Source organism: Somniosus microcephalus, chromosome 16 (genome assembly GCF_052327205.1).
Source record: "Somniosus microcephalus isolate GS21.2 chromosome 16, FLI_Smic_1.0, whole genome shotgun sequence".
NCBI lineage: Eukaryota > Metazoa > Chordata > Chondrichthyes > Squaliformes > Somniosidae > Somniosus > Somniosus microcephalus.
Genome location: NC_141002.1, coordinates 7,952,324 through 7,969,458, shown reverse-complemented (window position 1 = coordinate 7,969,458; position 17,135 = coordinate 7,952,324). Strand labels below are relative to the sequence as shown.

Below are 17,135 nucleotides of genomic sequence, written 5' to 3'. Positions count from 1 at the left end.
AGGGAAAAAAAGAGGGTGAAAGGTAGGAAAATTAATGAGGTTAGAGAAAATATTTACAAATTAATTAACTTTTTTTAAAAACAATTTAATTGTGTTTTAAAAGCAACTTTTTTTTTGCTGGAAATCTAGATTCGAAAATAAACACGCAGAAAGTGGGAAAAATAAATGAATAGTTAGGAATCAAGGTGGCGGCCACTCACCTCAGCTCAGAAGGATTAGGCCCGCCCACACACACAATGAAACGCCCCCCGTGACACACCGATTGGTCAACCATCAGGTTAATCCCCTGTACGATTGGTCAACCATCACGTCACTCAACGCTAATGAGCGGAATGTTGCCGTTTTTTGAACCTTTTTTGTATACTGTCTGAACAATTTTTGTCTGACCAAAAAGTAAATATGCCTATTAGACTCCCCTAATGATAAGCTTTCTTTTGATATAACATGTGTGTAGGTACGCTCTATAACTTTTGATTGTATAGCCGGACAGACGGAAAGAAAGACGGAAAGACAGAAGGACCCTTTTATATATATATATATATATAGATCAGCTAGCTGAGCCTGACTACAACAACAACAAATTGCATTTATATAGCATCTTTAATGTAGTAAAATGTCCCAAGATGTTTTACAGGAATGATTATCAAACAGAAATTGGCATCGAGCCAAAGGAGGAGATATTAAGACAGGTAACCAAAAGCTTGGTCAAAGAATTAGGTTTTAAGGAGGGTCTTAAAGGCGGATAGAGAGGCAGAGAGGTTTAGGGAGGGAATTCCAGAGTTTAGGGCCCTGGCAGCTGAAGGCATGGCCGCCAATGGTGGAGCGATTAAAATCGGGGATGCCCAAGAGGCCAGAATTGGAGGAGCGCAGAGATCTTGGAGGATTCTGGGGTTGGAGGAGATTACAGAAATAGGAAGGGGCAAGGCCACGGAGTGATTTAAACATGAGGATGAGAATTTTAAAATCGAGGTGCTGGTGAACCGGGAGCCAACGTGGGTCAGCGCCAAAGGCTTCAGGCAGACTCTTCAATTGGAACCAGGCAGACTCTTCAATTGGAACCAGGCAGACTGAGAAATACTTTCCAGAAAATGATTGGGACCAAATAAAATTTAAATAACTGTTAAATCATTACAAAGCTGCCAATCAAGCAAAGATTTGTAAAATAAACAGCACAAGATGTTTGTATTTGAATTGAATGACCTGAACCCTCCCTTGGGCACCTGGCTGAGACGAAACAATGGAAATCTGTAACATTTGTATCAAAATAAATGTAGGCATGTTTTTCTCTTCAGCGAAGCTAGTTTTTAACCCCTTATCTAGTGTAGCAGAGTGAAAGAGGTCAATGCCATGCTAAAGCTTAGACAAAGATGCTCCTATCCGTCAGTCTGATCAGGGGCTTTCATTCGCACAGTGAATACCGCGATATCCCTGCCTCCATAGCTCTCTCTTGCAAGAGAGATGCCAAGAATGATTGGCACAGCCCGTACTCATGGGAAATGGTGAAGGGCAGGAGATTGTAATATATCATATATATTTCTTTTCCACACTTTTTTTGTTTGTGTTTTCTTTTGTTCTCTCCCACAGGGCAGCTGTCTTTCACTCTGCCAGCACAATTCACACTTCATCTCGAGCCATCTTTTGTTTCTTAACCTGTTCCATTACCATCTCCTCTTGCCTTGAATATCTCTCAATGTCTCTTAATCTCTCCTGCCTTCTATCCTATCACAGACCTTCCCTTTTGTTCTTTCATCCCCTCCCCCCTTTCCCAGCCCCTACACTTGCTTAAAAATCTGTTCCATTTCCTGCTTTTTTTCCAGTTCTGACGAAAGGTCATCGACCTGAAATGTTAACTGTTTCTCTCTTCACAGATGCTGCCTGACCTGCTGAGTATTTCCAACATTTTCTGTTTTTATTTCAGATTTCCAGCATCTGCAGTATTTTCTTTTTGTAAGAAGTTGATGGGGCTAACAGCACTGCAGAAAGTACTGAGCCAGGTTGTGGTCATCAGCTTCACCAGCAAGAATTCATGGGACCTATGGATGACTAAAGTCTGGTTAAAATGAATGCACAATATGTGGAGCAAGGCAGGAAGGTTTAGAGGAGCACCAATGTAATAACATAGAGGAAAGGAAGTTTGCAATGGAGAGAGAGAGACTGGAGGATAAACCTGAGACACAAATCTACAAGCTCTTTTCTTGTACCCTGTCAAGGAGAGTGTGAAAGGTGCTGAATGAGCCTCACAGATACAGGAAGAGTGTTCAACTCTTGGATGGACTTCAGCTTCATAGAGCTAAGGGTTGTTTGGGGGAAAGTGTCTGAAAGATTCTGCTGAGGATCGTTACCTGCCACAAGGCACTTTTCATCTTCTGAAGCGACCAGGAATGTGACTGATAAGTTGACTTTCTCTGTGACACAACTCCCATCCAGAGACACCTGTTGAAAGGAAAAAGGAATTTCTTAGAAATGAAACCCAGGATACTCTTAGACATATCAGAGGATTTGTAAGGTATATTACAGTGAACAGTTCATGAAATCACAAAATAAACACAAACAAGGAAGGCCATTCGGCCCATCTGTCCAGAAAGTTTTCCCCAACAAGGCATCAGACTGACGATTGTCAGCTCTGCCCATCACCCATCCCAGAATTTCCTTTGGGTGAAGAAATTTCTCGTGTGCATGACAAGACTAGAGTAACCAGTCTCCGCCAGTGGAGGACCTTTCTCCGATTGCTTCATATAAGGGCTGAAAGTTTGAGGTTCCTCCGAGGAGCCTCGCGAGATGAAAACACAGATTGAAATGGGGTTGTAACCATAGCCCTTGCACTCTGGCCGGTGCTCAGTGTCGCTGAGGATCCATTGCTGTGGTGTATGTAACCTGTTCCACCTTAAGAGAACTACCTTAAGAGATGTACTACTTTCTCTTGGCTGCTGTATACTGTAGTACCGGTGGTGACCACACCGGTATATAAGCATTGTGTAGTGATTTACTGGGCAGTTCAGCCCTGACCTCCGAATAGTAAAGACCTGTTAAAGTTATTCTTGTGGTCTGTGTCCAGTGATTTATAATAAGCATAACTGGGACACACAGACTTAACAGTGGCAACGCGTCCGATCTTACCCTGCGGCAGTTTTACATCCAAGGCAGCTTCGTCCTCAGAACGGGCGTCGAGAAGAGGCATCCGCCCTCATCATCCTGCTGAGCACCATTGCACGGGAGGCATCGAGAACCCAGGTTAAAAAGAAAAATTCTGACCACGAAGCCCTCCATCAGCGACAGGCAGTGATCATCCCTTCTACCACGGTGGTGGGTAAGCCGATCAGCGACACGAGCAGAAAGTCGGCCACGTTGACTGTGGAGTGGGGGAGGGAAAACGGAGGAAAAAGGGCAGAGAACTCGACCACGGCCGGTGAAAAGGGCTGGGCTGCAATCGAGGCCGAGAGGCGCAGCGACTGGGGCAGCTTAACGCACGAGAGCCGCGGCGAACTCAAACGCAGCCGGTGTAAAGGACCAGGCTGCATGCGGGGCTGAGAGGCGCAACAGCAGGGGAAGCGTGAATGCCCACGGGAACCGCGGGGGAGTAAAAGCAGCGTCGGGGAATTGAGAATCGCTGGGGAGGCGAGAACGGCAGCAGCACGGCAATCGCCATTGCAGCCAGCGGGGGAAGAAGGCAAACACGGGAATCCGCCATTGTAGTCGGCGGGGGAAGAAGGCGAGCACGGGAAAGACCGCCAAGCGTGGGAAGCCGCCATTTTAGTAGGCGGGGGAAGAAGACAAGCGCGGGAAGCCGCCATTTTGAGAAAAAGAAAAATTTAAAAACTTGCAAGGATGCCTAAACATGGGAACATTAATACCTTTGATAGTGATATCGAAGATTGGACCACGTATGTAGAACGCATGGAAGTTTATTGTAAAGCAAATAAGGTACCAGATGATGAGAGCACTAACCTTATTAAGCTCAATGGGTGTGAAGACATACGGGCTATTGAAGCACCTTCTATCACCAGATAAACCGGCGGATCAGACTTTCGCGAATATTGTTACTGTCCTGAAAAATCATTTAAACCCCACGCCGCTGATGATAGCGGAACGATTTAAATTTTACAGAAGAACGCAGCTGAAAGACGAAAGCAACGCTGAATTTTTAATTGAACTGCGTAAGCTATCAAAGTACTGTCAGTTTGGAACAGGACTAGCAGATGCAATGAGAGATAAATTTGTGTGTGGATTGTTAAAAGAAGGAACACAAAAGCGACTGCTTGAGGAGAATGATCTTACGCTTGATAAAGCTGTCACTATTGCAGCATCGCACGAAGCCGCAGCGAGAGGCACTGCGGAAATGCAGCTACGGTCACCGGAACTCAGCACCAATCAAATGGTCTTGGGTACAGTAAAATGTTATCGTTGTGGAAAGACAACGCACGATCAGAGCCAGTGCTGGTTCAAAAATCAGGAATGCAGAAAATGTGGCAGGCTTGGTCACATAGCTAAAGTATGCCGGTCAGGAAAGAAGACCAGCAACAAAAAGTCACCGCAGGAAAAGTACAGAAAGGTACACAAGGTGACAGAGAACAGTTCGAACGAACAGAAGTCAAATTCAGACTCCAGCAGTAATGAACTGGGTAGTCTAAGAGTACACAATGTTGGTAATGAAGCAGACATCCAAACAATCTGGGTCACACTTCAGATAGCAGGAGTCCAAGTGAAGATGGAATTGGACACTGGATCGGCATTGACGGTCATGAATAAGCAAGATTACAAAAGGTTATTCCCACATATTCCCCTACGGGATACGGAGATTGTATTGAAAACATACACGGGGCAAAGAGTATACCCCATCGGGAAGATAGAGGTAAAGGTGGTCCACAAGGGCAAAGAAAGCCGAGGAATGGACTTATATGTGCTACCTGAGGGAGGTCCACCACTACTGGGACGGGAGTGGATTAGGAAAATAAATATGGACTGGCATTCCTTAAAAGCACTAACGGTAGATTCCGGTAAAAAAGATGTCAAACCTAAACGATTGTCCAGAATATTGGACGATGCTAAAGAGGTGTTCCAACAGGGACTGGGAACACTGAGAGGAATTGCGGCAAACATCAAGGTTGAAGAACATGCAAACCAGAAATTTTTCAAAGCCAGACCGGTACCTTATGCGATACGACCTGCTGTGGAAGCTGAGCTGGAAGGGCTAGAACGTTCAGGAGTACTGTCTAAGGTAGACTGGAGTGAGTGGGCCACGCCCATTGTCCCCGTCATGAAGCGTTCATCGAGCAACAAGCCAGGGGAACCGGGGAAGGTTCGCATCTGTGGAGATTTCAAGATCACTGTTAATCCGGTGCTTCACACGGTGCAGTATCCGCTTCCGCGGATTGAGGATATCTTCGCTTTGTTGTCTGGCGGGAAACACTTCACCAAGATAGACCTGGCGCAGGCGTACTTACAGATGGAAGTTGAGGAAGAGTCACGCCAGTATCTCACGATCAACGCGCCTAGAGGCTTGTACCGGTATAATAGACTGGTTTTTGGAGTGGCATCGGCTCCAGCAATTTGGCAGAGGGCCATGGAGCAGGTATTACAGGGAATTCCAGGCACACAATGTTACCTGGACGATATTCTGATTACAGGAGATGATGACGAGGAACACCTTGCAAATTTGGAACTGGTGCTCGCCAGATTGAAAGAATATGGACTTCGAGTTAATCGCCAGAAATGTGAGTTCTTTCAGAAGCGGATCTCGTACTGTGGTCATGTCATTGACCAGGAGGGGCTTCATAAGTCTCCTGACAAGATCGAAGCTGTTGTGAAGGCTCCCGCTCCGGATAATGTATCCCAGTTGAGGTCGTTCCTAGGGTTGATTAACTATTACCATAAGTTTCTGCCAAATTTATCCACGGTGCTGCACCCGCTGAACGCTCTTTTGCAGAAGGGAGTACCATGGAAGTGGAGCGAGGACTGTAAGAGGGCCTTTCGCAAAAGCAAGGCATTGATCACCTCAGAGGAAGTGTTGGCTCACTTCAACCCAACGCTGCCTATTCGTTTGGCTTGTGATGCTTCTCCATATGGTGTTGGGGCAGTACTCTCACACAAGTTGCCAAATGGCCAGGAGAGGCCAGTTGCGTTCGCATCCAGATCATTGACCTCCGCTGAGCGCAACTATGCTCAGATAGATAGGGAGGCTCTCAGCCTTGTGTGGGGAGTAAAGAAGTTTAATCATTACCTGCAGGGCCAAAAGGTTACGCTTCTGACAGACCACCAGCCGTTGGTATCCATTTTTAACCCTAAGAAGGGTGTTTCGGTGATGACAGCACAGAGACTCCAGAGATGGTCCCTCTTCCTAGGGGCACATCAATATCAGATCGAATTCAAAGATACAAAGCAGCATGGTAATGCTGATGGGCTGTCGCGCCTGCCACTACCTACAGAGGAGGAGGCACCGACGGTTGACCCTGTTGAGTTATTTCACTCAACCATCATCGAATGTTTACCAGTCACCAATGCAAGTATTGAAAGAGAAACCAGGAACGACCCGACACTGTTCCGGGTCTACGAAGTGACAGTGAAGGGATGGCCAGCACATGGTGATCCACTGTTACCGGCATTCTCAGCAAGACGAGAACAGCTGTCCGTCTGTCAAGGAACATTGATGTATGGAACAAGGGTGATTATTCCTCCTAAGTTAAGAGAGAGAGTCCTAAAGGAACTGCATGAAGGTCATCTGGGGGGAGTCAAGATGAAAAGCCTTGCTAGGGCTTATGTGTGGTGGCCGGGTATCGACCAACAGATAGAGGATCTGACGAAAAGCTGCTCAGGGTGCCAAAAAGTGCAAAATGCACCTCCGATTGCACCGCTGCATCCATGGGAATGGCCTTCAACCCCATGGCAATGTGTACATATTGACTTTGCTGGTCCATTCATGGACTCCATGTTTTTAATTGCGGTGGACGCACATTCTAAATGGCCAGAAGTGATTAAGATGACTACCACTACCTCGGAAAAGACGATCGTGGTGCTAAGAACGATATTTGCAAGAAATGGGTTGCCAGAACAAATATGTTCAGACAACGGACCGCAGTTCGTGTCAGAAGAATTCCAGAAATTCATGAAGAAGAATGGGGTGAAACATTATACCTCTGCCCCATATCATCCGGCTACAAACGGGTTGGCCGAGAGATTTGTACAAACGTTCAAAAAAGCAATAAAGGCCATGAGCGAAGATCAGATTCCACTACAACACAAGGTGGACAAATTCCTACTAGCATATCGAAACGCCACTCATGCAGTGACAAACCAAAGTCCTGCCATGATGTTCTATAACAGGAGGTTGCGGTCCAGGTTGGACTTGTTAAAACCAAATGTGCGGAGGGAAGTTGAAAACAAACAGTTCCAGCATATAAATAACAAGACCACTCGGAGTTTCGAAATAGGACAACCAGTGTTAGCCCGGGACTATAAAAACGAGAAATGGCAATCTGGAACAATTCGGGCCAGACAAGGACCCCTTATGTACACGGTAGATATTGGTGAAAATGTAATACGGCGTCATGCTGACCAACTGGTAGAATCGAGAACAAGGGTCGAACCCAGGGTTACGGCACAGACAACCGTGGAAGAAGTTAGTGAACCTGAAGCATCTACCTCAGAAGTGAATGTACCTGATGATGATGTCCAATCCATAAGAGATCAACTAGATGAGTCACCCCAGCAACGAGAATCAGAGACCCCTGAAAGGCGTTATCCAACTCGAATCAGGAGGCCTCCTCAGAGACTGAGGCCTAGAAATTGAGTTTGCGCTGCGCCAGGGCTTTAGCGCCGGAAGTTAGCGCCGGCGCTAAGTCCCTTTGCGCACGCCAAAAATTCAGTAGCGCCGCGCCCAAACGGCTGCCGGCGCTACTGAAGGGTTTTAGCGCCTGAAAACTGGCGCAACGCGCCGCATTGCGGCGCTATTCCGGCGCTGCGGCGCCCGCTGCGGTGCGGCAGGCTCGGGAAGTGCAGGCCTCCTCCTTCCGTTAAGGAGGAGCTGCCTGCACCCGGCCGCGGCCCGCGCAAATCTCTTCAAAAATGAGCCCGGCACCTCGGACAAGTGCCGGGCTTGCATCTGTTCCGGGGGGGGGGGGGGGAGAGAAGTCCGGGGAGGGAGCTGCGGGCAGGCGGCCGGCGGGAAAGCGGCTGGCAGCCGCGCCTCCTTAAAGCGCTGGCGCAGACTCCGGCAACACTCGTTTGCCGGAGTCTTAGTTGCGGCTGCCACTGGCGAGGCGGCCGCAACTGAATTTCGGCTTGGGGCCGGGTTACCACGGCAACCGGGACGCTGCGCACACCGATGACGTCATCGGTGCCGGCGCAGCGCTACCGGTCTACCGCCGCGGAAGGGCCCCAGGCAATTTAGGAACCGGCGCCAATTGCAGCGCTAGGCCCTCTAGCGCCGCAAAATCGGTGCTAAGGGCACTGAATTTCTAGGCCTGAATCTTTGAACTGTTTTGCATGAAGTTGTGTATATATATATATATATATCTCTATGTTATTATGTTATGTTAAATGGGGATATAACTGTTAAGCTAAAAAGGGAGGATTGTGGTGTATGTAACCTGTTCCACCTTAAGAGAACTACCTTAAGAGATGTACTACTTTCTCTTGGCTGCTGTATACTGTAGTACCGGTGGTGACCACACCGGTATATAAGCGTTCTGTAGTGATTTACTGGGCAGTTCAGCCCTGACCTCCGAATAGTAAAGACCTGTTAAAGTTATTCTTGTGGTCTGTGTCCAGTGATTTATAATAAGCATAACTGGGACACACAGACTTAACAATCACTACCAATGGAATCTTGTCATTTCGGTGCTGCAGTGTTTTAGAAATGGAAGGCTTAAAATGGAGGCTGCCTCTCCTGACCAAATTTCCAACTAGTTGTCTGCAAGACATAGGCCAGGTTGTTTGATCTGTACTTTGTCAGGTTATGCATGCTGGGAATTTCCCCGGGGTGGGGGGTTCTCCTGATCGGGCGCCGTGACTTTTGCATCTATCCGGTGGGTCCGCCGATCATCCACCGAAGTTACGCCAATCGATCAGGAGAAACCCCAAGGAAATTCCCAGCAATAGACTTCATCTTGGGTACTAATTCATTGTACCTGGTCCAAGTGTTAACAGCTACTCCCCTTTCAATAGATCCTACAGCCCTTTAATTAGCTGCAGAAACACTAATAAATCCCACCTCCATGCGTGTGAGCTGCCGTGACCGCAGCGGCACAGGTAGAAACTCACCACATGTACGTCAATCAGGCCGGAATGGCCATGTTGGACAGCACAGCTTTCTGGGAAAACAGGCAAAAGGTGAGCACGTGCTTGTCCATCATTCTATGCAGCAGAACACCCCATTGTGTCCCGATCTTGGTTGATAAATAGCTGTTTCCTGAGGCATTTGGTTTATATTGGAACATAGGATCAGGAGGAGGCCATTCAGCCCCTCAATCCTGTTCCGCCATTCAATGAGATCATGGCTGATCTGTGATCTAACTCCATATACCTGCCTTTGCCCGATATCCTTTAATACCTTTGGTTAACAAAAAGCTATCAATCTCAGATTTAAAATTAACAATTGATCTAGCATCAATTTCCATTTGTGGAAGAGAATTCCGATGTTCTACCGCCCTGTGTGTGTAGAAGTATTTCCTAATTTCACTCCTGAAAGGTCTGGCTCTAATTTTTAGACTCTGCCCCCTAGTCCTAGAATCCCCAACCAGCGGAAATAGTTTCTCTCTATCCACCCCATCTGTTCCCCTTAATATCTTGAAAACTTCGATCAGATCACCTTCCAAATTCTAGGCAATACAACCCTACTTTGTGTAAGCTCTCCTCGTAACTTACCCCTTGAAGTCCGGGTATCATTCTGGTAAACATACGCTGCACTCCCTCCAAGGCCACTATTGTTAAGTCTGTGAATTATTTAGTTAATTAAGACACAGACTAATGAGTAACAATAAAAACAGGTCTTTACTGGTTGGAGGTAGGGACTATACTGAATACAAGATTGCTGCACAGTGCTTATATACCGGTGTGTTCACCCCCGGTATTACGTCTACAACAGCCTGAGAAAGTAGTACATCTCTTAAGGTGGAACAGGCTTAAGCTCTCTTAAGGTGGAACAGGTTACATACACAACACTCCTCCCTTCTTAGCTTTATAGTCATCCCCCCATTTAACCTAACGTAATAACAGATATACATATATAACTTCATGTTTAACGTAACATAATAACATATATACATATATAACTTCATGTCAAAACAGATCACAGATTCAGTCTCTGCGGAAAACAGTTCACAGATTCAATCTCTGTGGTGTAGTCGGTTCACGTTACTCATTCAATAGTCCTTTCATGGATTTAACAGCTTGAACTTCCGAACTGATTTGGCTCCGTTCGGAGGGACCACGTGTGTGATCTGGTAGAGGTGATAATGGTTCAGATGGGTCATCTTCTGTTTCGACTTTTCCTTTTCTGCTTCTTGGATCCTCTCTGGGCTCCACTGTCAGCTGCCAGCTGCATGCAAAGTTTCTCCTTCTCTTCCTCCTTTTTCAGTAGCAGCGCCACCATCTCCCGGTGTCTCTTAGACTTTTTGTGATTCATCATGGTTTCTGCACTTTGGGAGTTTTCATCACAAGCTGGGCAGACCAGGTCACTATAATATTCAGTGTCACTCAATAGGTCATGGTAATATTCGGTGTCGTCCTGATCTAGGCCAGCGAGAGGGTCTTCTATTTCCTCCATACCCAGCTGGGCGTTAGCCAGCTTTTGTTCCAAGTCCAGACATCTTTCCTGAAGAGACTTCTTCATGCGTACCTCTTCATCCAGCTTTTTCTGGGCTTTCAGCAAGTCGTTTACTAATGACCTCATTTGAGATTTTACTACTTCAACTTCTTTTGGAGATTGATTGATCGGACTATTCAATCCCTCTACCGGAGCAGCTGTTTCAGCGGTCTGTTGTTCTACGTTGACGTGAGTCAGCGTACTTTTGGCATCCAAGGGCTGCTCTGTTGCAGTCATCTCAGTCTGTGTTGCCACCTCAGCTCTTCCAATAACCTTTGAGAGCTCCGAACCCCTTTCGTTTGAATATTGAAGTTCGTGTTCAAGTTTTTCCCATTTCAGAGTCCTGTCCTTCAGCATATGCAGGAGTTGGCTGACCGTTAACTCCTCTGACATCAGACGTTTTGTGTGCTCCTGCTCCATTTGCTCCAGCAGCTGCTTCTGTTGTCTTTCCAGATTCTCCAACTCTATATCAAAGAACTCTTTCGTTGCATTCAACTCTTGCTCAAAACGGCGAAGCATTTGTTCTAATTGCTGTTGTAGTTTGAAATGGAGTTGAGTTCGAGCCCGGTGTCCCTCAGAAATGGGCACATCAGTAGACTTGCCAGACTCAGAATCCACAGTTAAACTATGTTGTTGTTGCTCAGTATAATTCTGTGCTGAAACTTTGTCTTTTGCACCTGAGTTGGGCTTACCATCATCCGTTCCAGAGTCTGGGCCGACTATCTTCACCGAGTTCTCACTCGTTATTGTTTGTAGGAAATGCCAGTCCATATTCATTTTCCTAATCCACTCCCGTCCTAGTAGTGGAGGACCTCCTTCAGATATCACATATAAGTCCATTATTTGACTGTCTTCGCCCTTGTGGACCACTGCAACCTCTATTTTCCCGATGGGGTACACTCTTTGCCCCGTGTATGTTTTCAATATAATCCCCGTATCCTGTAGGGGAATATGTTGGAATAACTTTCCGTAATCTTTCTTATTTATGACCGTCAATGCCGATCCAGTGTCCAATTCCAGTTTTACTTGGACTCCTTCTATCTGAAGAGTGACCCAAATTGTCTGGAGGTCTGCACCCTTACCAGCGTTGAGTACTCTTAAGCTAGCCAGTTCATTACAGCTTAAGCTAGCCAGTTCATTACTGCTAGCGTCTGAATCGGACTCCTGTTCGGTCACCTTGTGTACCTTTGCGTATTTTCCTTGCGGTGACTTCTTGTTGCTGGTCTTCTTCCCTGACCTGCATACTCTAGCTATATGTCCAAGCCTACCACATGTTCTACATTCTTGGTTTTTAAACCAACACTGGTTCTGATCATGCGTTGTCTTTCCACAACGATAACATTTGACAGAACTCCACTCCAATTTGTTTGCACTGAGCTCCGGTGACCGTAGCTGCATTACTGCCGTGCCTCTCGCTGCGGCTTCGTGTGCTGCTGCCATAGTGACCGCCTTCTCAAGCGTCAGCTCATTCTCCTTGAGCAGTCGCTTTTGTGTATCTTGTTTAAATAAACCACACACAAATTTGTCTCGTAGTGCATCTGTCAGTCCCGTTCCAAACTGACAATATTTCGCTAATTTACGCAATTCCAGCAAATATTCAGCATTGCTTTCATGCTGTAGCTGCCTTCTGTCGTAAAATTTAAATCGTTCCGCTAGCATCAGCAGCGTGGGGTTTAGATGATCTTTCAGGACAGTAACAATCTCATCGAACGTCTTATCCGTCGGTTCATCTGGTGATAACAGGTGTTTCAATTGCCCGTATGTCTTCGCACCCATTAAATTTAATAATGTTAGAGCTTTATCTTGGTCACGAATTTTATTGGCCTTACAATAATTTTTTACTCTTTCAACATATATGGCCCAATCTTCGAGGTCACTATCAAAGGTGCTAATATTCCCGTGTTTAGGCATTGTAGATTTGCAATTTCTCAGATTTTATTTTCTTTACTTGTTATCAAAGATGGCGGCTTCCCGCTCTTGCCGTCGTCCTCCGCCCACAAAATGGCGGTTTTCCCGCGCTTGGCGGTCTTCACCCGTCCCCCGACGACGTCTCCCTTCAGCCCCGAGTGCGGCCCTTATCTCCGCCGCGATCGATGGCCCGCGCTTTTCACCGCGGCTCTCGCGCCTTCAGTGTCTGCCGACGCTGCGCCTTTCAGCCCGAGTGCGGCCCTTATCAGGGATTGCGATCGATGGCCCTTATCTCCCGATTGCGATCGCGATCGCCCTTGTTCCTCCGACTTCCCCCAGCCCTGTCTTTGCAGCCAACGCTGCTCGGCTTACCCACCACCGAGGTTGAAGAAGAAGCTGCAGGATGTCTTCTGTCCTCCAGTTTTCAGTCGCTGATGGAGGCTTCAGGGTCCTAATGCCTGTCGCTTCCAGTGGGGTGGTGCGGTTTGAAACCTCTCTTCAACGTCCTGTCTGTGGACGAAGCCGCCGTGGAATAACTGCCGCAGGGTAAGAACCTGACTCGTCGCCAGTGTTAAGTCTGTGAATTATTTAGTTAATTAAGACACAGACTAATGAGTAACAATAAAAACAGGTCTTTACTGGTTGGAGGTAGGGACTATACTGAATACAAGATTACTGCACAGTGCTTATATACCGGTGTGTTCACCCCCGGTATTACGTCTACAGCAGCCTGAGAAAGTAGTACATCTCTTAAGGTGGAACAGGCTTAAGCTCTCTTAAGGTGGAACAGGTTACATACACAACAACTATATCCTTCCTCAGGTGTGGTGCCCAGAACTGCTCCCAGTGCTCCAGGTGTGGTCTGACCAGGGCTTTGTACAGCTGCAGCATAGCTTCTACCCCCTTGTATTCTAGTCCTCTAGATATAAAGGCCAACATTCCATTAGCCTTTTTGATTATTTTCTGTACCTGTTCATGACATTTTAATGATCCATGTACCTGGACCCTCAAGTCTCTTTGGACTTCCACTGTTTTTAGCCTTTCACCATTTAGAAAGTACCCTGTTCTATCCTTTTTAGGTCCAAAGTGGATGATCTCACATTTGCCTACATTGAACTCCATTTGCCACAGTTTTGCCTGTTCACTTAATCTAATCAATATCCCTTTGTAATTTTATGCTTTCATCTACACTGCCTACAATGCCGCCTATCTTTGTGTTATCGGCAAATTTTGAAACCTATACTGGAGACTTCTCTGAAGAGGTTAAAAGTTTGAAATGGGTGAGAAGCTGTGCTTTGCACATTGCCGTTCCTGCCCGATTGGTGAGCTTCTACCAGTTGGACGTTAACTGTACTGACAGAATATTGAGCCAACGGGGTATTTCTCAAATGCTAACTTTCCATACCATCGCCACAACTCCATCGCCGAATCCTACTGCTACTTTCCCCTGGTTTCTCAGTGGAAGGATGCAGGTCGGGGTTGAATGACTTAGGCCAGTGAGATGGTGAGTGTTCTGTAGGGTGCCCCGGACTCGGTCCCACACACACAGCGTGCCCCCAGAAGACACGGTCAGCAGTGGGTTGTTGGACCCGAGTACTGCTGTGTGTGCCGTGTTGTCCAGGTTACCACCAGATAATTGGAACAGAGGTTCTCCCTTTTCCAGGTGCCAACCCTTAATCTGAAAGCAAGTGACATCATAAGATGGTTAATAAACAGCATTAGAATCTGTACATGAGAGGCAATCTCTTAGTAACACGTTACACGATGATCTGTTTCCCCATTTGTTACAGCAGTGATCAAGAGCAAACACGTGAATGCCAGAAACCTGAAGGAGAAACAGCTGGTCATTAAAGATCTGGACAACAGTCTGGGCAACTCCTTCATCCATGGATGGTTTCACCCTAAACGCTACCTTCCTTCTCTCTGCTGACAGACCTACCATCTATGCTCATTTCTCGTCTCAGGGTAGCTTAGAGAACGAAAGCACCCAGCACAGAGCCTGGTGCTGGAAGCAGGCATTGAGAATTGGGGAGTTGGACTCAGTGCATCCCGCAGGATCTCATGTGGGGCACGCCCGAATTCCCAATACAAGAACATAAGAAATAGGAGCAGGTGTAGGCCACTCAGCCCTTCGAGCCTGCTCCGTCATTCATTAAGATCACGGCTGATCATCTACCTCAACTCCACTTTCCTGCAGTATCCCCATATCCCTTGATTCCCTCAGTACACAAAAATCTATCGATCTCTGTCTTGAATATACTCAACAACTGAGCATCCACAGCTCTCTGGGGTAGAGAATTCCAATGATTCACAATCCTCTGAGTGAAGACATTTCTCATCTCCATCCTAAATGGCCGACCCCTTATCCTGAGACTATGCCCCCTAGTTCTAGACTTTCCAGCCAGAGGAAACATCCTAATATGTGCTCCCGGCACAAGAAGCTGTGTGTCGAGAGTGTTCATTCATTAAAGCTGTCGCATCAGGTTCTGGGCACAGCCTCACGCTTCTCTTTTGATCTTAATGTCCAGCACTAATGTCGATTTGCTCTGCTCAATCGATTGACAGCTTTTGTTGGGTAAGGATATCATGGGATATGGAACAAAGGCAGGTAAGTGGAGTTAAGCTGTGATCTAATTGAATGGCGGAACAAGCTCGAGGGGCTGAATGGCCTCCTCCTGTTTCTATGTTCAATAAAATCGAACAATGTATCGTGCTCGGCTTTCCACAAGTGTTCTGGAGCTCTTTACATTCAGTTAGGGTTTATTAAACATACCATTGAACTTATTTTACCACAAACATTGAGATGAGAATATGGAAGCTGCAACACTTCTTCTGTAACTGGGTCACTCATCCAGTGAGTGCTGGAGCCATACAGACCAAGAAGGACGCCAGCTTAACACCCATCTGTGCTAAATTAGTTTGTACACTCTGTCCCTTCCTGACACAATCTGGTTATCCTTACCCCAATCACTTTCCTGCACTGCTTCCTTGTCTTTTCTCTTTAGCATTCTAGATTTCTCTTCACCAGGACCCTCCCCCACCCCCCACCTTATTTAGTTTAAAGCCTTATCTACCTCCCTAGTTATTCAATTCACTAGAACACTGGTCCCATCATGGTTTAGGTGTAATCCGTCCCAACGGAACAGTCTCTTAAAGTCAGAAAAGGGAGAATATATAATGGGGAACAAGGAAATGGCAGGGCAATTAAACAAATACTTTGGTTCTGTCTTCACAGAATTGGACACAAATAACTTCCCAGAAATGCGAGGGAACCAAGGGTCTAGTGAGAAGGAGGAATTAAAGGAAATTAATATTAGTAAAAAAATAGTGCTGGAGAAATTAATGGGACTGAAAGCTGATAAATCCCCAGAGATTGATAATCTGCATCCCAGAGTACTAAAAGAGGTAGCCATGGAAATAGTGGATGCATTGGTTGTCATCTTCCAAAATTCTATAGATTATGGAGGGTGGCAAATGTAAACCTACTATTTAAAAAAGGAGGGACAGAGAAAACCGGGAACTACAGACCAGTTAGCCTAACATCAGTAATAGGAAAAATGCTAGAGTCTATTATAAAGGATGTGATAACAGGACACTTAGAAAATATCAACGGGATTAGACAAAGTCAACATGAATTTATGAAAGAGAAATCGTGTTTGACAAACCTACTGGAGTTTTTTGAGGATGTAACTGGTAGAATAGATAGGGGAGAACGAGTGGAGGTGGTGTATTTGGATTTTCAGAAGGCCTTTGATAAAGTCCCACATAAGAGGTTAGTGTGCAAAATTAAAGCACATGGGATGGGGGTAATATACTGGCATGGATTGAAAATTGGTTAACAGACAGGAAACAGAGAGTAGGAATAAATGGGTCTTTTTTGGGGTGGCAGGCGGTGACTAGTGGGGTACCACAGGGATCAGTGCTTGGGCCCCAGCTATTCACAATATATATCAATGATTTGAATGAGGGAACCAAATGTAATATTTCCAAGCTTGCTGACGACATGAAACTAGCTGGGATTGTGAGTTGTGAGGAGGATGCAAAGAGGCTTCAAAGTGATTTAGACAAGTTGAGTGTGTGGGCAAATACATGGCAGATGCAGTATAACGTGGATAAATGTGAAGTTATCCACTTCGGTAGGAAAAACAGAAAGGCAGAGTATTATTTAAATAGTGATAGATTGGGAAATGGTGATGTACAGAGGGACCTGGGTGCCCTTGTACATCAGTCACTGAAAGCAAACGTGCAGGTGCAGCAAGCAGTTAGGAAGGCAAATGGTATGATAGCAAAATACTGCAGCTGCTGGAAATCCGAAATAATAACAGAAAATGCTGGAAAAACTCAGCAGGCCAGGCAACATCCGTGGAGAGAAATTAGAGTCGACATTTCGGGTCGAAACCCTTCTTCAAAACTGGAAAGGAAATGAAAT

General features: G+C 46.2%; 1 protein-coding gene across 1 annotated transcript in view; it reads right to left on the bottom strand.

Annotated features, from left to right (window-relative positions):
* The window catches only part of nwd1 (NACHT and WD repeat domain containing 1), a 195,135-nt gene that overhangs the window by 58,493 nt on the left and 119,507 nt on the right, over positions 1–17,135 (bottom strand). The window contains exons 14-15 of the mRNA XM_086008577.1: positions 14,112–14,384; positions 2,343–2,433 (exon numbers count right to left, since the gene is read on the bottom strand). Coding sequence (XP_085864703.1) covers positions 2,343–2,433; positions 14,112–14,384 — 364 coding nt within the window. The remainder of the gene's footprint in view (positions 1–2,342; positions 2,434–14,111; positions 14,385–17,135) is intronic.